Below are 20,063 nucleotides of genomic sequence, written 5' to 3'. Positions count from 1 at the left end.
ATTTCTGCTTTCTTAAACATACTTTGTTTTTGTAATTTAACGGACTGCATGGAACAAGTAGTGTGAATAATTTGTTCGTCTCTTAATAGCGAACAATTGTGAGTGAAGACAGGTCATTCTGACAGTTACAGTATTCTCTCATCTGCACTCGAATTGAACAGTACTGTAATAAAAGATACTGTTTGATACAAATGCACAAGGAAAACTAAAATTTTGTTCATTATTACGTAGATCAAGGGAGCTAGACAAAAGTAAAAACTGACACTTAGACTCCTTTTATACCTCCTGTACCTCAACTAGTGTCATAAAGTTTGGTGAGTCATTTAGGCTGCAGAAAGAGGACATGCAGATAAGATTTGTTTAATTCTATCTTGAATCAAATCATGTAGTAGCACTGGCAGCAGCTCTAGACCTGGAATGGCTCTACCTTCAAAACAAAAGTAGGATTTGTGTCTGCCTTATACAGTACACCGACATTGTTGTTGACAGAGTTTATATCAGAAGTCCCTACCTTTCTTGATTTTGATTGGTTTGTGATGATGAAGTTACATTGAATAGTGTGGCAGTAATCGAAAAGTTAGACTATTTTCAACTAAGAGCGCTGTAAACACAACAACAAAAAAGAATTGATGCCAAAGGCATTTCTGTCCTCGGGTCACTGAGCACTAAAAAGGCACACTGGCACAGAAAATAGGTGCTGCCTTTGCCAAACATTAACATTGATTGACACAGCCTAGTGTTTACTCTTTCTGTCTCCATTAGCAATATTTACTTTAACCTCAAACATTCTAATATCATACAGATATTTTATTCCTGTGTTAACACAACAGAATGGAAACATATAAATCATCTGAGCTTTTCTCTTTAAATTTGTATTTTTCTTTCATTAGATAGGACTGCTGAAGAGGGACAGGAAATGACCTCACAGTCCGCACTCAGTTCATCCAACTCAAATCCTTCACTTCACATCCCTCCCCCGTCACTTCAAGTGTGCCCCAGGGCTCTGTCCTGGGGCCCCTCCTCTTCATCACCTACCTTCTCCCACTCGGCAATATCTTCCGCAAATTCGGCATACACTTTCACTGCTTCGCGGATGACACCCAGCTCTACCTCTCCAGCAAGCCCGACTCCACTCTCCCACCCTCCTCCCTCACCCTCTGCCTCTCTGAGATCAAGTCCTGGTTCACCTCCAACTTCCTTCAACTCAACAGCAATAAAACAGAACTCCTCCTTGTAGGCACCAAATCCACCTTATCCAAAGCCGACAGTTTTTCCCTCTCCATCGACAGTTCAACAGTGTCCCCCTCCCCTCAGGTAGCCTGGGTGTCATCCTCGACAGCTCACTTTCTTTCAACTCTCACATCAATAGCATAACCCGGTCTGCATATTTCCACCTCCGCAACATCAACCGTCTCCGCCCCTCTCTCACCCCTCACACCACTGCTATCCTGGTCCACAGTCTTGTCACCTCCCGTATCGATTATTGTAATTCACTCCTCTTCGGTGTCCCTCACAAATCCCTCCATAAACTTCAACTGGTCCAAAACTCTGCAGCCCGCATCATCACTAGAACCCCCTCCTTTCACCCCCCATCCTCCAGCAGCTCCACTGGCTACCGGTCAAACTCAGAATCAATTTCAAAATCCTCCTCTACACATTCAAGGCCGTCCACAACCTCTCCCCCCCGTATCTCTCTGATCTCCTCCACACCCCCTCTCGCTCCCTCAGGTCTTCCTCCTCCCTCCACCTCTCTGTGCCCCCTGCCCGTCTCAGCACCATGGGGAGCAGAGCTTTCAGTCGCTCTGCTCCCCAACTCTGGAACTCACTCCCACCGGACATCCGAAACTTTGACTCACTACCCCTCTTCAAATCAAAACTCAAAACCCATCTGTTTCAAACTGCATTCCCTGATTAATTTCCACTGCTTCACTTTTAACTTGGTGTTACTTTGCTTGTTGTTTTTATTTATCTTATCGTGTTCTTTTATTTATTGTGTTTTTTATCTGTCTGTAAAGCGACCTTGAGTGCTCTGAAAGGCGCTTCTAAATAAAATGTATTATTATTATTATTATTATTAAATGTGGGAAGTAGAGAGTGGGAGAAGACATGCAGCAAATGGATTGAAAAAGAGGATGTATAACCCAATTCAAAATTTAAAGTACCAAAAAAATAAATGTACCACATTGAAATAAAAATGTAACCAGCAGCTTGTTGCACACAATTGATTTTGACGCAGGTCCTACCTTTGACTGGGCAAATAGCATATTATACAAGTAGATCAAGATTTGTTTCAAGGAGGGCTGGTGTATCCCGGGCTGCCCCTCTAGACATGCCCCTGATTTCAGTGGTAGATGTCAGTTGTTCCTTAGTGTTTTGTGACTTTTTTGTATGTAAAGAAACTACATTTTAGAGCAATGTGGGATGTATGAAATGTGGTGACTGACATGTTAGAAATGACAGCCCCTTATAATCACCATGGCTCTATAATATTTTCTCACTTAACACAGGTTTTACTCTGCTTCTTCTGCAGCCCATAGAAGATGATGGCCAGTTTAGCTCCTCTGAGGGCAGCACAGTAGACGGTATGGCAAATGGAGACGGAGGAGAGTCACTGGACTTTGAACTGGAAGAAGCAATGGAGCCTGATTCTTGCTTTCCTGAAGGTAAGAACCAATACCGCCAGTGCTACCCAATTTAAACCCTGGTATTAATCAAGTACTGCTTATCAAACTGATACACCACCATCTCCTTTTTTTTGGTTCTAGGCTGTGTGCAAAAATACAAGTGTTGCCAAGTAAATGTGGAAGTGGGTCGATGGAAGATGTGGTGGACTCTGAGAAAGACTTGTTTCCGGATAGTGGAGCATAACTGGTTTGAGAGCTTCATCATCCTCATGATCTTGCTCAGCAGTGGAGCACTGGTAAGTGAATGGGAAGAAAAACTGTATTTAAGTTGTTATATTTTCCTGGGATCTTCTTGTGAATGAACAAACTGTATTTGGCCCTGTGAGGCAGTTATAACCTGTGTTCTATGTATTTACTTGCTGTCATTTTCTCTACATTCAGGCATTTGAAGACGTCTACATTGAAAAGAGGAAGACCATTAAAATAGTGTTGGAGTTTGCTGACAAAATCTTCACCTACATCTTCATTTTGGAGATGTTACTGAAGTGGGTGGCGTATGGATTTGCCAAGTATTTCACAAATGCCTGGTGCTGGTTGGACTTCCTCATTGTTGATGTAAGTTCATCCTTACACATAAAAATCACCTACACATATATTTTGAAACAGTTCTTAGGTGTTATTTTTACATTAAAGCCATGCTGTAGTATCTGACACTGGTCTCTAGAGGTATTATGTCCCCCCTGCTTATGACCCGATATCCACATTTGCTTGTGTTCTAGGTCTCACTGGTCAGTTTAGTGGCAAACTCCATGAACTATTCTGATCTTGGTGCCATCAAATCTTTGAGAACCCTGCGAGCTCTGAGGCCCCTGAGAGCCTTGTCACGGTTTGAAGGCATGAGGGTAAGAGTCACTTGGTTACCCCCCATTCTTAATCCCAAAGTGCTGTCTAACACTGTTATAAAACGCTGTACAGAGAATGGCCATTCTGCTGTCAAAACGCAGTATAAAGATTCTAGACTTTGCTAGACCTGTTAAGTTGATACCCACAATAACTGTTGCATGTACATGGAGCATTCCTCTTCTTCCCTAATCCTCTTCTCCAGCTGTTATTTAAGAGTTCAGGCTTTGCATTTCAAATGACAGAATTAATCACATCATTTTCAAGTTATTATCATAGTTAAGACATATTAGCAAAGGCGCTCATGGACTTTCTTATCAAGTGTTTGATGACAAAATGTTACCACTCTTGAAATCTGTTCATTAAATATAAAGCTGTTTTAGAAGGTAACAGGGTAAAAGACAGGCCTTGTCTGTCTTCAGGGTAAAACAACTCTTCAGAAGAACATCTCTACCACCATTAGTTTATTAGTTAGTTTATTTGTTTTCAGGCAAGTCAAGGCAAGTTTATTACAAAGCACCTTTCATACATAGAGCAATTTAAAGTGCTTTACAGAGTTAAAATCAGAAACCAGAACAGTAACAACTAACAAAACACACAGTAAACACTTCAAACATTTACATTTTATATGCGGCCAGTTATGTTTGATCTACTCTCTCTCTCTCTCTGTGTACTTATGTAACTTAACGTACATAGTAAATAGTGTTGGGTCTTATTATTTATTTAAATTAGGAGGGATTATTCTAAATAATCAGCCCCCTTTGCTGCTCTGAAGTCCGTAACTAGTCTTACTGTCCTGCCGGACACAGAATCACAACTGATCTTGTCTTAACCGAAATGAACCTTTAATTATTGGATTAATCTCAGAACTTCTTCTCAAAGATTAAGACTCACACAACATTGAATCTTTTCTGTGTCGAGTCACAGCCCGAAGTTGGCTCAGACCTCTTGACACCCCTGCAGGGTGCCCGTATGCCCAACATTTAATTGTAGATCCAAAATCAGGTTAATTCCATAACACCATACCTTGTTAGAAAATAACCAATTTAAAATATGACATTAACAAACATAAGCATGACAACATAAAATATTTTAAAATATAAGATAGAGAAAGAAAGAAAGTAAATTTAGTTACAAAACTTCATTAAAACTCAGTTTTTTAAGAGAAATTAAAAGTTTGTAGTTACAGAAATAAAAACTAAGGTTTAAGAATGGGTTTGCATCCATTATTGAGCAGTTTAAGCAGCATGAAAGAGGAATGTTTTTAGCCTGGACTTAAAAGTGGTCAGAGTCGGGGCTTGTCTAATACTCTCTGGGAGATTATTCCAGGTCTGTGCTGCATAATAACAAAATGCTGTCATTTAGTCTATGACAAGTGTAAGAAAACAATGGGCCCTATTGTACACCCCAGGCAAAGTAGCACAAATTGTCTCAAAGGTGCAGGAGTCACTGTAAGTGACATTGTGTAAATATCAACAGTACTTGCAGCCTTATATTCCCCCCCTTGTGTATGTTAAGGGTCAACAATGAGACATGTACAAGTGTTTGGTGGAACATTACTATCCTGTGACAACAGACAATGAATGCACCATTGATTAACAAAAACCTGATCTAGAGTCAGTGGCACCACTTTCCTTGACAAGGCATGATGGACACAGCAACACGGACCCTGCTAGCAGCACTGCTTTACAACAGCTTTACTCCCCTGTGTACTATTAATTGAAAAACTCGGAGGAGTGTTGTATTGATTGATGAGACTCCTCAATTTAAGACAACAAGCTGAGGGGGTGTGAGTCTTGGCAATTTGGTCAAGGCTTCATAACTATCAACGTTACCAATGGCTGAGCTGAACTAATGTATCAATAGCTGGTTAGTTTGGAAACTTTACATGAAAAATTGGATGGTACGAGAAAGAGCTGCACAGTTAAACGGGAACTGCATGTTGTTTACTTTAATAACACACTGGGAATCATAAGAAAAATGGTCCCTCAGAGAAAACCCCCAACGCAGACTGTGTCTTATATTCTGGTCTGACTAATATTTCAGATTTTATGGTACTTTTTCCTGCTGTGCTGATGTCACTGCAGATGACTTCAACCTGCCCATTACAATATTTTATTCAGTGGCCAGTCTGTGTTTTGTGTGTATAGGGAAACACTAAAAATCTACCATATTCATAGCAATGATTCAGTTGCATCTGTACATAAAGATGGACGACACAGCTGTTGCACATAAGTAAAGCCACAACACTCGTCCTACTGCGTGTATACGCATTGCTCCAGTGACAGTCTTAGAGCCAGAGCCAAAACAATTGGAGTCAGTTTAACCCTCCTGTTATGTTCGTTTCTCTGGAACAGCAATAATGTTCCTGGGTCAATTTGACCCGTGGCTTATTCAATTATCCAAAAGTGTCAGAGAACCCCAAAATTCCAATACACATATTTTTAAAAACTAATTTTTAGCTCCATTACTAACCATTTAAATCAAGATTAAGTCCATTGGTGTTCTTTAATTCTCACAGATCATGGTTCAATGAGGATAACTCACTCGTTTTTTATTAAAATTCATGTTAAAACTTTTTTTAATGTATAATGGAAAGCCCTAAATATAAATACAATAGTTCTACATGACATAGATTTTTGTTTATTTTATTTTACATTTTTATTTTTTTTATTTTTATGAAGTGATGTTGATAAATTAACACAACACCTCTTCTGTCACATGCTGCCCAGGTTTTTATGCTGCATTTAGCTGGTTTGGAAGGCATATATTGACTAAAACAGACTTTAAAAAGGGTCAATTTGACCCGCAACATAACAGGAGGGTTAAGGGATCAGATGCATACAGTGACACAGGAGCCACATTCTTAACAGAGCTAAAGAGAAACTAAACTTCTCAGGAAGTGGACATAAATCAGCATTGTAAGAACTAACTATAATGGTCGCAACCATGTTTTAGAAACATTTGTTGACGTGTATTCTGATCTTATACTTTGACTTTTGAGAGCTCCAAATGTTTTTACCTCACTTTTAAGGAGCTGTTATGTTTTCCTACTTTTTGTGAAGTCTATGAGTAATAGGCACCATGAAAATTCACACTCCCTAAATATATATATATATACACCATGCACTTTAAAGCATGCACAATGGGATTTCAATGAGGCTCGAAGATGCAGTTTATGGAAAGTTGCATACTTTATGATGTTTTTATTTTTTTTAGTTATATTTTTGGCCTTTTTGCCTTTATTGTATAGGACAGCTGAAGAGAGACAGGAAATGTGAGGAGTAGAGAGCGGGGAAAGACATGCAGGAAATGGTCGACCAGCCGGTAATTGAACCCACGACCCCTGCGACGAGGACTGTAGCCTCTGTATGTGAGGCGCTTAAACCGCTAGGCCACCAGCGCCCCCTTTATGATGTTTTTTGCAGGGAGTAGTGGCTTCTTCAAGTCTCCATTCATTTTCTGAAAATGTCAAGATGATGGGAGGACTTAAAATACTTCATAGATAAAGGGTGAAATGTGACAGAAAATCAGTTTCAGTAGCATGAGTGGTTTATTTTATAAACTTTTCAAATAGCCAGTTTAGATGTTTAAACTTGTTTTCAGTCTTTGTGCTAAGCTACGCTAACTAACCCCTGGCTTCAGGTTTATATTTAACAGATAATTAAGAGTGGTATTAATCTATCCTTTTTAATTTTAAGCAAGAAAGTGCAAAAATGTCAAACTTCTCCTTTATGTGCTTTTCAACTTATACAAAATAACATTTTTCATAGCCTTACAGGGTTTTTCAGTGCCATGTAAGCATGGTCAAAACACTGTTAGATGGCTTATGTAACTACAGGGGGAGCATTGCCAGCTACTAAAATCCATGTGGCATGTATTGAGTAGTTACTTTCATGTTGTGGTGGTCTAGATTAGCTGCACTGTGAAGATGATGGTCTTTCCTCACATGGTAGCCAGTGTGTGTTCCCTTAATTTGCATGTGTATTTGTAGTGCCACGCTAGTTTCCTTTTTGATTTCACTTTGTTGGAAACTGTTTTTTTTTTATTCTTTGACATGATTTCTTCATGGTTTATTTATTTATGTTTCTGTTTACAGTAAGCAAAATTTGTGGTGTCATCTCGCCTATACAAGGTGTTCTGTTTCGCTGATTTTTTAAAAATGTAGCTGTAACCCCATAAATATACTCTTACTCTTACTCTTACTCCTTTCCAAATTCTTTTCCCACCTTATCCATGCAATTATTAATGTGTTTGAGCTTTGGTGTTAGTCATAGCTGTGTGGAGCCCGTGGCTCTCAAACATTCACTCTTGTGTTTTCCTGTTCTTACCATCACCACAGTGTACAGTGTTTTGCATCAACTCTACAGTCAGTGATCTCTTCCTGCGGTAAAGATGGATTGTATTTTCTGTGTGTTGGTGTGCAGGTGGTTGTCAATGCCCTGCTGGGAGCCATTCCTTCCATTTTCAATGTGCTGCTGGTTTGTCTCATCTTCTGGCTCATCTTCAGCATCATGGGAGTCAATTTATTTGCAGGGAAGTTCTACCGTTGTGTCAATACAGCAACAGATAAGCCTTTCCTCCCTTCAGAGGTGAGAAACTTCACAGACTGTGCAAAGCAGGAAAATGCTCGCTGGAAGAATGTCAAAGTCAACTTTGACAATGTGGGCTTTGGCTACCTTGCACTGCTTCAGGTGGTAAGTATGAGAAATTGTTGATTAACCAATTGTACCATTTTGGGGGGGAAAAATTGAGGCAATGTCAAAAAGATGAATTGATATATTAATTTTACATTATTTTTTGTACAGGCCACATTCAAAGGTTGGATGGATATCATGTATGCTGCTGTGGACTCTCAAAACAAGGTAGTCAGAGTCAGATGTTCATGATGGGCTCACCCTTTTTGTCACGTTGTATAATCTCTCAAGGCTGCTTGACTATGGTAAAAATCATAATCGGGGTTTTTGTCATTGATATGGACATCACGATTGTTTGACTTGATAACTCATTGATTTTAAATCTGATTCACATGCATTTAAATTAACTTAAACATGCCTTTGCAAAACAAAAAAATAAAGCCTGGCTGTCTGTTTTAATATTGTCAGAGAATATTTACTGCATCAGCACTTCACTTCACGTCAAGGACTTTGACTTGATTAGGGGTGAGCCCGACTAAGGATTTGCTTTGTCGAATCTGATTCATCAGATTTTCCCCATAGTTGACGAATAGTCGAATGTTTGTTGTTTTTCCTTATTGACCCAAAGTCTGCATGATGGTGACCGCATGACAATATTACGCATAACCATTTACAATTAAGAGACGCGTAGCTTAAAGTAAAAGGGACAACAGAATATTATAAGAATAAAACTTAGATTTTTTAAAATCTATATTGCAAAAACAACGAGGTGATGGAGGAGAGAAAACTCAAATAAGGCCACGATCCGTTAAACATGGAACAACGTGCCACTATAGAGAAAGGAATCAGAAGATATTTAAACAGTGTTCACACAGAGGAGCTTAGCGCTGCGGAGGGTAGTTTGTCCAACTTTAGGCTAAACCTTTTATATAATGTTCATAATCAAACCTGAACCAGCTAAAGGGTTTTTAAATCTCTTAACAGTACCTTTTAAAACAGTCTTTCATCGCGTCTTTGTCCGCGTGAGTCTTTTCAAATTGTACATGAGGACAACCATTGTGTTTACGGGCAGAAGTGCGCTCCTTACTTTGTTGACTGTAAATCCTGTCTTTGAGAATATCCTCTCTGATGGCGTGGAGGTGGATGGGATGCTGTGGATTGTTTTTGAGGCTTCAGACAGCTTTGGGTATCCCTCCTCGTTCTTTTGGCCCCGTGCAGTTTTTGTGTGGTCCGGTAATCCTTGATCTCACAGCCCTCTTCATGAAGATGCTCCTCATCCTCATCACTATTTTTTAGGATCAACTGAAGTTTTATTTCCAGACATTTTGAGATACCATGAACGTAGAAAGATTTAAAGGCCAGCTGAGGTATGTCTGCTCCACAGCTCCCGCTAAATGGTCCACCTTTAATTACCAGGGGAGATTTAATTACCACTTTAAGGAGATTTAACACTTCAAGAGCTGTTCTCAGAATTACATTAAATAAGTCTATATTTATGTAAAAATAGGCTATATGAGACACTATTTTTAAGGGAAACAGGAAAATAATGTAAAATTAGACATTGAGCACCCCCATGGTTTGAATGGAATGATCCACATTTCATATGCAAATATTCGACTATGAGATTGGCAGTCGACTAAGGCTCGTTAGAACGAATCGTTGAATATTCGACTATTTGGGGTCACCCCTAGACTTGATTTTTGATGATAGTACTTATTAAATTGAAGACTTGTACTTGTAGTAGAGTATTTTTACACTGCTATTACAAAGTAAAGGATTCTCACTCTTCCACCAGTTACATTTATCATAGGCCGCCAATCTTACTTCTCAAGCCTCCATCTTTGTAATGACAAGACCTAGGCTTATATCATATTATAATAAGGGATGCACCGATCCTACTTTTTATATCCCTATACCGATATCGATACCTGGGCTTTGGTACCTGCCGATACCGATACTAGCCGATCCGATCCTGGTATTGATTTAACAATCTCTATTCCTTAATGTGAGGATAGAATCATGTTTTGGCAACTTCAGGCTTTTCTGACTTGATGGTGAACTGTACCTGGGTTCCAAGTGCTAAACCAGATGGTGAAATCCATTAATTTCAAGGATCCGGAACAATTAAATCCAATAACCTGTCCATTTTTTCACACTTTTTCTTCCTTCTTTGCAGTGGGCTACAGCTGACGTAAACTTCCTTCTTTGGGCTTCCATTATATTTTTCAGCCCGACTGCCATCCGTTGAAACATTACGGCTGCACATGTTGCAAGTTTCCATTGCAGTTGTTAGCAAAAGAAGCGTGACATGCACCTAAACTGCAGAGCCTCTGTCGTTATCCTCCATCATGCTCCACCGGGCAAAATGCACAGACCAGTCGGCTTACCGTAGGAGACGCACATGGCTGTTGTAAACACAGAAAAGCATAGAACTGAGATGAATAGATCTGCCATATGGATCGGCACTATATATCGGCCCCTTGTCCCCGATTTCCGATCTAGCCTTTGAGTTCAATCTAGCCGATATTCGATACCAGGATCGGATTGTCATCCCTAATTATAATACAGACCATTGTCACTCACTGTTCTCATTAACTCTTGATACCACTTTAGTCTCCCTCTCCTCATGCCCATTCTGTCCCTCTACTTTACTAACACACACATGCTCCTCCTGCTCCTCTCCCTGGCAGTGCTACGGACCAGTTCCTCACTGAATACAATTTGTGGCAACTTCTTTGCATTCCCAAACTTTGTTGCACGTAGATCTTAGCTCCTGATGATGACGTATTATAGCCCACTGGCCCAGAGGTGCTCCAGCCTACTGGGAGATTGACCAGATTGCTGGTCCAGTCCTTCTTCTTCTCTCTCTCAACACAAGTTGAAGTGGGAGCTGTTTGGGGGAGGGGATAGCACACGCTGAAGGAAGGAAGGTTCCACACATAGGACAAAATGAGTGCAACACAGCAATCGGTACAGTAATCGTTTAATCTCGATTATTTTGTTCTGATCATGTTCTGATTATGATCATAGAAAACCAAAATTGTTACTGAAATCGAAATCTGATTAATCGCCAAATGACAATCTCCCTTATCTTCATATAGAAATATTTCTATCTGTGATATCTGTGTAGCACAAAACTAGATTTTGATTATATTGTATCCTTTTTATAGCAAACAAAGGGTAAAATTAACCCTCCTGTTATGTTGCGGGTCAAATTGACCCTTTTAAAATTCTATTTTTGGCAATATATGCCTTCCAAACCAGCTAAATGCAGCATGAAAATCTGTGCAGCATGTGACAGAAGATGTGTTGTATTAATTTATCAACATCACTTCATAAAAAAAAAAAAAAATCAAAATGTAAAATAAAATAAACAAAAAATCAAAATGTAAAACTATTGTATTTATATTTAGGGCTTTCCAATGTACATTAAAAAAATGTTTTGACATGAATTTCATAAAAAACGAGTGAGTTATCCTCATTGAACCATGATCTGTGAGAATTAAAGAACACCAATAGACCAAATCCTGATTTAAATGGTTAGAAATGGAGTTAAAAATTAGATTAAAAAATGTGTATTGGGATTTTTTGGGGTTCTGACACGTTTGGATAATTGAATTTGCCCCGGATCAAATTGACCTAGGAACATTATTGATGTGTAGTATAACAGGAGGGTTAAAGAAGGATACAAAAAATGTATACTGTATATTTCATGTATGGAGATTGAAAATGTCAGAATGTAAAAACCCCAATAAGTGAATTAATTGTTCCTAATTTACGTCATCACCTCTCCATCATGCATTACAAGCAGTGGCGGCACCAGGATATTTTATTTTGTTTAACTATGGTTGGGCTAATCCACACAGAGGTGGGGCTTAAATTATTGCAAGAATTTCAATATACAGTAAGTACAGACACCTGCCTTGCTATAACCCTATGTTTTGTATATTACGTGTCAAACTCCTTACAGAGAGAGAGAGAGCGAAAGGCGACAAAGTCAGCACAGTTTCCAAATCCACCATATTATCGAAAGCATATTAAAAATCACCACTTATTCACCTCAGATGTGAATGAAAAGTTGCTGGTTTTCATCAGTACGGCCCACTTCTCTTTTGTTTGAGCACATTAAAAAAACTGTAAATTGTTCTACTTAAATGATACAAATTTTCAGAATCTATACACTACTCACTACTATGACAATCTGTCAAAGCAATAGTGTAGTGTAGTGTAGTGACGTGCAACCAAGCGGCAAACTCCGGTCTCAAACGATGAAGCCAATGCGGAAGTGCTATAAACTGCAATACATCGAAAATCCGCTTGAGGCTGGCTGCAGAATCACCAGAAACCACATTGATATGAATGGGAAAAAGACGATCTTTGCAGCATTAATAAACATGTTTACAGCCTGGTTCAAAAACCGGCTTGGCCCTACAAAGCTAATCTCTCTAATGGCACACACTGTACGGGGGGTGAATTTTTTTCTAACGTGACGGTTCAGAAGATATTAAGATTACGAGTTTTGCCCAAATAAGGATATGACTGACGTGACTCCCGGTCGGGAACACACAGCCATTGGCTAAGAGGCTCACACTACGTCACACTCTGCCTGGTTGAGTTCCGCATTACCAATATGGCTGCTGCCGTCGATTTGCTTCAAAACAGCTCTCAGGAACAGATGGGTGACGTCACGGATACTACGTCCATATTTTATACAGTCTATGCGTGTAACACAGTGAAACTTGATGACCACTGATCTCTGGATAGTGACAGATGGTGTTGAAACTGAATAACAGATCTGCTCTTGAACTCAGACCAGTGTAATGTGTACAATGCAGCACTAAACATGTGGAGGCTCTGTTAGGCCAGGTTTGCTGTCGCGCTCAGTGAATGAAAATGGAATGAGTTAGCTCATTTCGCTTGGTAGTTTTCTGGGTTGTTCCTTTGTGGGGCTTAAGGGGGGGATTTATATTTTTTGTTCGTGCAGAAGCCCAACCAAGCCCTACCATGGAGCCACCAATGATTACAATGAAATCAAAACTTAGAAAACTAAGAGGTGAGGTTTGAGTGTTGACCTACAGAGGGAAAAACTAAAATCATCAGTAAGTAAGAATCCAGAACAGATCTTTTTTTGTTTCAAGATGGTGTCCCATCATTCGTCCAGAAAACTGTTATTTTTCTCTGTTAAAGTCTCATTGTAACTAACTCTGAGTTAAGCTGTGTTTGTTTGTTTTTCTATACAAAGCTGTTGTGTTGACTAACTGAAATATCTTTTTTCCGTCATTATTATAGGCAGGAGAACAACCAGAGTATGAGATCAACCTGAAAATGTACATGTATTTTGTTGTTTTCATCATATTTGGAGCCTTCTTCACCCTCAATCTGTTTATTGGTGTCATCATAGACAATTTCAATCAACAAAAGAAAAAGATAAGTATCAAATCCATTGTTCAATCAAAGTTTACGTATTGACCAGACATTTTGACTTCATATTAGGACAGAAATGCTTTACATATAAGAGCCCTATTGTAAACCTGGTGCAGCACATATCTCATTGTTATTTTCCGGCCTACGCAGTCATCATTTTTACACCAAGCTCCCATGTTGTGAACACAGCAAGATAACTAGTACCCATGTTAGCGGCATTGGGCGTGTTGGTCTTAAAAGTAGGTGTGGTCAGGTAAAAAGGTTGCGTGTTTCTATCTCGAGTTCACAGTCTAAACTGCACTTTAGACCGTTGTCAACCTTGTCTATAGTCTGAAGTTCTTTTCTGCTATTTGAAGAGAGCACTAGTGGGAAAGTAAGATGAGCATGAGTTCACAATGCCCTTTCCTGTACTTGTTGAGATGCACACAATGGCTCCTATTCATAAGAAAATATCTGTATTTGCTGATACAGTGAAATGGAGGTATTTATTGGGACAGAGGGTTTGGAGACGCTAGTATTTTCCCCATGTTTCCTTACATCATGATACTGCTCTCAGACCAATCTTAGGATGCCACAAAACATGGACACTGACATTGCTATCTCCCTGCGAGCCTGCTTCACCTCAGGCTTGCACCAGCCACAAATTCAAGAGTGGGACCGACACTAAGCCCTCAATTATGAGTGCTCTCTTGAATACATGATCATGCAGACACACACTGTCACACCCAGTCACACACAACTTTTTAATAGTAACTATCAGTGCCACCAACCATTGTGCACACAGCTATAGATTACAGACTAAACTATATATTATGCATGCAGCAGTACAGATTATAGCCATGTGATCGTGCAGTAATAACAAGTCATTTGTGTTAGCAGTCTTCCTTTTTTTGATGTTAGGCACATGAGACGTCAACCATTATTATATCCTTTCCTGTATTGTTTCAGTGGATTTGTCCAGTGAATTTTGAACCTGATCTATTTAAGTAAAAAGTCTAAAATCTGTCGTGTAAATAGTGACATGCCTGCCTGCAGGCACACCTGGCTCTTAAAGGGAATGAGAGAAGACACACTGTTTGGTTTGGATTATGTTACGACCAAAACACAAATTGGAATAATCAAGGGACTAAATCCAACCTCTTCATGCCCTGTGCCTTACTAAGCACCCAGAATGTGCACCGTTCAACTAGCAAATTGTGGTTGGACACGCCCTAATTCACTTTGTGTTATGCGCTATAGATCATGTATTTTAGATCATTTAAATAGGGCACTATTTTTGTATTTTTGGTGTACATTCGCATCACCTTTCATTGATTTAACTTGGCTTGTATTCCCTCTTCACCTAGGAGGTCAAGACATCTTCATGACTGAAGAACAGAAGAAATACTACAATGCCATGAAAAAGTTGGGGTCAAAGAAACCTCAAAAACCTATTCCTAGACCATCAGTACGCTATTTTTTAAATTCAGTGCTATTTTGTCTGCTGCATGAAAAATCTTTTATCACCTAACATATACTTTGTATCTCTGCTCTTATGTCTGTTTCAGAACAAACTTCAGGCATTCATCTTTGACTTTACCACAAAACAAGCATTTGATATCGTTATCATGGTTCTAATAGTGTTAAATATGGTGGCTATGATGGTGGAAACCGCTGACCAGTCAGAGGACAAGAAAGCTGTTCTCAGGAAGATTAATATAGTATTCATCATCGTCTTCACTGGAGAATGTTTGTTGAAAATGATCTCGCTTCGCCATTACTTTTTCACAAATGGTTGGAATATATTTGATTTCATCGTGGTCATCCTGTCAATCCTTGGTATGACTTGCTTTGGTTCACTTTCATGCTCAAATATATATAAACCATTAACTGTGTCAGTATTAGACATAGTTCTTAATATGTTTTGCTTTCTTTCCGTAGGTACGTTTCTTTCAGACATAATAGAGGATTACTTTGTTTCACCAACCTTATTCAGAGTCATCCGATTGGCTCGGATTGGCCGCATCCTTCGCCTTATTAAAAGTGCCAAAGGAATCCGCACACTATTGTTTGCCTTGATGATGTCACTTCCTGCCTTGTTCAACATCGGTCTCCTGCTCTTCCTTGTGATGTTTATCTACGCCATTTTTGGCATGTCAAACTTCGCTTACGTCAAGAGGGAAAAAGGCATTGACGATCTTATGAACTTTGAGACTTTTGGCAACAGCATGCTCTGTTTGTTCCAGATCACCACCTCAGGAGGATGGGACACCTTACTGGATCCAATTCTCAACAAAAAAGATGATTGTGACAGTACCAAGGAGCATCCTGGCAGTCCTGTCACAGGAGACTGTGGGAACCCTCCTGTAGGAATTGCCTTTTTTGTGAGCTACATTATCATTTGTTTCCTTATTGTGGTGAACATGTACATCGCAGTCATCCTTGAAAACTTTGGTGTGGCGACTGAGGAGAGTGCCGACCCCCTAAGTGAGGATGATTTTGAGATGTTTTATGAGGTCTGGGAAAGGTTTGATCCTCACGCCACACAGTTCATCGAGTACAAGAAGTTGGCCGAGTTCGCAGATGATCTGGAGCCACCATTGCGCATAGCCAAGCCTAACAAGCTAGAACTGATGTCTATGGATCTACCGATGGTGAGTGGTGAACGGATTCACTGCCTGGACATCCTGTTTGCATTCACAAAGCGCGTTCTGGGCGAGGGCGGGGAGATGGATGTACTCAGAGCTGAGATGGAGGAACGCTTCATGGCTTCCAATCCCTCCAAAGTGTCCTACGAACCCATCACTACCACCCTCCGTCGTAAGCAGGAGGACACGTCAGCCATTGTCATCCAGAGAGCATACAGACAGTATGCAGTCATCAGAAATGCTGCCATAAAGTCGCCTGACGCATCCAGTGATACCGTGGATGACAAAAAGGATGACACACCTATTAACCATGAGAATCTTGTCTTTGACGACCTCAAAAAGAATTCTAGCCTTGATAAAGGTGAACTGACTCCTCCCACAGCCCCTCAACATGCATGTAACAGTGTGACAACAAATGGAAACAACAAATACGAAAAAGACAAAAGTGAAAAGGAGGTTGTGGGCAAAGATGTCAGGGAGCAAGATATGTAAGTTAATGCTGGAGACGCATTAAGGACATTTTTATTATTGTTAAAATGTTTACAACCTCTGAAAGTGACAAAGACATCCATTGGACTCCTTTCCTTTATACGGATATCTACGCTGAACTGACCCTGCTTCCTTGAGACTATAGGTTGATGTCTAAAACACAAAAGAGGCTCCTTCAGGCTGATATGGGACAATTTTGGCTATGTTCAGGAGAAAGGATGCTTTTTAAGCTGTTTGCTGGGAGGGGTAAGTGTTCTTAAAGATGCAGTAGCTAATGCTACAACTTCTATTGATATATTTACATGGTGGCAATTTTTTTCTGATGTGAAGCGCAGGTGGTGAGTTTAAATGCCGTTGAAATGTCTTGCTGCTGTATTTCAGGTTGTTAATAGTATAAATGTAGGGGGTCTTACCATCACTATCATCACAACACTTCTCACTTGATCAGCAAATGAAAAGCAGGGAGAATATGAAGGGACATAGAGTAGAATAGAGTACAATAGAATAGCCTTTATTTATCATTGTCAGGTGTACAATGAAATTAGAAGCGCTGCTCCTGAAGGTGCATGTGATAAAACAAATGTCAAATATATACAGTCGGGTACAGAGAAGATGTATTTTGATTAAGATATTGCACATTATATGAACGTTTTCGCAGTTCCCAGTATTACATTGGGCCATGTTTCAATTTTATTATCTTCCATTAGCTAATATTACTGCTGACTAGAAATAGTCTGAATGCCAACACAACCATTTTATGGTGCTACATGATACAGTAAAGACATACAATCCAAGCTAACTTGATGGTTAGCGAGGAAGTGGTTGAGTGCTAACATTAGCTGTTCTCTACTGTAGCTCACAGATTATTGAGTAGAGAGATTTTTAGCTTGAAATTGTGCCCCTCTAGAGATCAAAATTTCACTTTTCATACAGTTTGAGGTTGCTGGTCAATCAGGAAATGCTGAATTGGGTTTTTTTTCTAGCTCATACAACAATAACAATAGTTCGACATTATACCAGCATTTGAGCTTCACACCCTGAATGTGACATCAGAAAAAGGTTGCGGCCATGTTAATATAAAGAACTGCAGCTAGTCTGCTAACCAGTGTCTTGAATTATTGTTATATCACTGAATGTTGTATGTCTTTACTTTTCAGAAAGAAAACAATGTTTTTGTTTTATTACTTTAACAGTTTATTGTTTGGTTAATTAACTTTTTATACTTTTTTTACTCTGCAAAAGTTGTTTTACCCTTCCCGGGTTGTCCTAATAAGCAGCAGTACTTTAAAGCCAATCATGCTAACAGATTGACAAAAAACAAAGAGACTACACTGGAATTGCTGCAGTTAGCTAGAGATGTAGACATGCATGAATGTTCCTCCATGGTTACACGTTAGTGTGTACTATTTTCCTTAGGCCCTCTCCATGTCCATCATTCACACATATTTGTTTTACATACATCACAGAAACATCACCTTAGCCCACAGTCCAGATAAATACAACTGAGTGTCTTGCTCATGTTTGACTGTCAATGAGCAGTAACAATTGGTATAATACTTGCACATCAACCTTTGTTGAGCCATCAAATCCTTTTCATATTTCCCCTAAGCTTGATGTGAGCTATGTTTGCACCAGATACAACACGGCTAATTATGTAGAACTTTAACCTAAAAAAATTCGTCCTCAGGCTGATGTTTGTCTTTAAAAGCTGGAAATATAAGAAAAAGATAATGTTGTTTGCACACCGTTACCTCCCATATCCACTGGAAATGACAGTTTGCTGAAGGAGGAAATAATTGGTGATATTGTCTAATTCCCTCTCTAACTTCCTCCATATCATAAGTGTCCTCTGTCTGTCTGTCTGCTTTTCCAAGTTTGGTATGTTTTGTCTGTTTTCTGTTTTTGATGAAGAACCCTAATGAGTATTCTGGTATAATTATGAAAGTATGAAACAATTATTATTTATGACATGCAATATAAAATCAAATATATACTTAATATTCTTCTGTATTCAGGGAGACAGGGATATTACATATGTGACTGTAGCTTTTAAGGTTAAAGAAAATGCGTGTATTGTCACTAACTTTTTCTTCACAAGACAAAGTTGGACAAGTGATGATGTTACATGACTGCAATGTGTAAGCTTTACTTAACCATATTTCTATTTGGGCAAGGTGACTGGAAAAAGGGTACTTGATATGTTATGTATTGTGTGCTTTGAAGAATGTTTTTTTTCTCTACATGTACCTCTCAGTCTATACAAATATCCAAGGTGAAAGAAAGGTAGCTCGAAACACTCTGGATGATTGTCTCATGTCAGGACATGGCATCACTCATCTCATGTGCCCTTTACCGTTTCCCACATCTGTTACTCTTTTGAAGTAGCAGTTGTGTTCCTTTTGTCGGTCCTGTCCACTTGGCATCCACCCTCAGCTGTGTCACAACTTCATCTGTTGATCCACAAAGTATAACTCCATTCATATAAGGATATTTTGCATGTAATTCAAATGTTCGATACCTACTCTATACATTGTGCATAATGAGAGAATGTTTTGATTACAAAGAATTTTACATCTGCCATTATTCATATGCATAATGCTTGTAGTGTATAAATAAACTGCATGCAAGACACTGCTATAACCCATTTCACTGAAATGCCAAAAGAATAAAGATTACATGTACCTCAAGTATGCCTAAAACATCCATTTATTCTGTAAAGCAAAATCAAAGGCATTAATAGTATTGTTTTATTTTATGTGAGGTCCAAATTATTATTTTTTTAGTTGATTATGCGAGTAGTGGCGGTGGATGTTTTCCTAGAATGAAGTGGCTAACTGTCATGTCATGTTTATCTTTTGTGTGATCTATTATTTTTGATGAAAACGACCCTTAATTATCTGTGTTCTGGTGAAACTGTTGGCTACTTTGTGTCTATGTCTTTAGCTCTTGATATCCCTTTTAATTTTCCATGGGATATTTACCAACATTATTTGCCTTATCTTTTCATTTTACTTGAGGATGTGCTGTCCACAGGGCCAGAGTTTCTTGTTTGTGCTTTTTATTAATTACAGGTGTATGCCTAGTTTTCCAACTTTCTTAAATGATAGAGTGATTTGAACAATCCACCCTTCCAGTCTTTTCTCACTGGGGCCACATCATGAAGGCATCAGGCAAAACAAGTTGACCCAGACGTCCCTCGATTTTCAGCATCTCCTGGAGGATTCCGAGGCAGTGGGCTGGATTCCCAGGTCAGATGGGATATATAAGTAATATAATAGTTGTTGATGCCAAGAGAATCTCCAAAGGGAGGCAGAGAGCAGTTTCTGGCTCACTGGTAGAGTTGGTCGACTCTCAGTCGTAAG

The 20,063-nt window shown here is 39.3% G+C and overlaps 1 protein-coding gene across 1 annotated transcript in view; it reads left to right on the top strand.

Annotated features, from left to right (window-relative positions):
- Positions 1-19,388, top strand: part of scn1laa (sodium channel, voltage-gated, type I-like, alpha) — a 39,834-nt gene extending 20,446 nt beyond the window's left edge. Inside the window, exons 16-25 of the mRNA XM_034694497.1 lie at positions 2,531-2,663; positions 2,766-2,920; positions 3,066-3,239; positions 3,404-3,526; positions 7,952-8,221; positions 8,333-8,389; positions 13,451-13,588; positions 14,928-15,032; positions 15,133-15,403; positions 15,506-19,388. Of these exons, the coding sequence (XP_034550388.1) occupies positions 2,531-2,663; positions 2,766-2,920; positions 3,066-3,239; positions 3,404-3,526; positions 7,952-8,221; positions 8,333-8,389; positions 13,451-13,588; positions 14,928-15,032; positions 15,133-15,403; positions 15,506-16,704 (2,625 nt within the window). The 3' untranslated portion in view covers positions 16,705-19,388. The remainder of the gene's footprint in view (positions 1-2,530; positions 2,664-2,765; positions 2,921-3,065; positions 3,240-3,403; positions 3,527-7,951; positions 8,222-8,332; positions 8,390-13,450; positions 13,589-14,927; positions 15,033-15,132; positions 15,404-15,505) is intronic.
- The last annotated feature ends 675 nt before the right edge of the window (positions 19,389-20,063 follow it).

Source organism: Notolabrus celidotus, chromosome 10 (genome assembly GCF_009762535.1).
Source record: "Notolabrus celidotus isolate fNotCel1 chromosome 10, fNotCel1.pri, whole genome shotgun sequence".
NCBI classification, from domain to species: domain Eukaryota; kingdom Metazoa; phylum Chordata; class Actinopteri; order Labriformes; family Labridae; genus Notolabrus; species Notolabrus celidotus.
The sequence above is the reverse complement of the archived record's forward strand: the minus strand, read 5'-3'. Positions and strand labels throughout refer to the sequence as shown.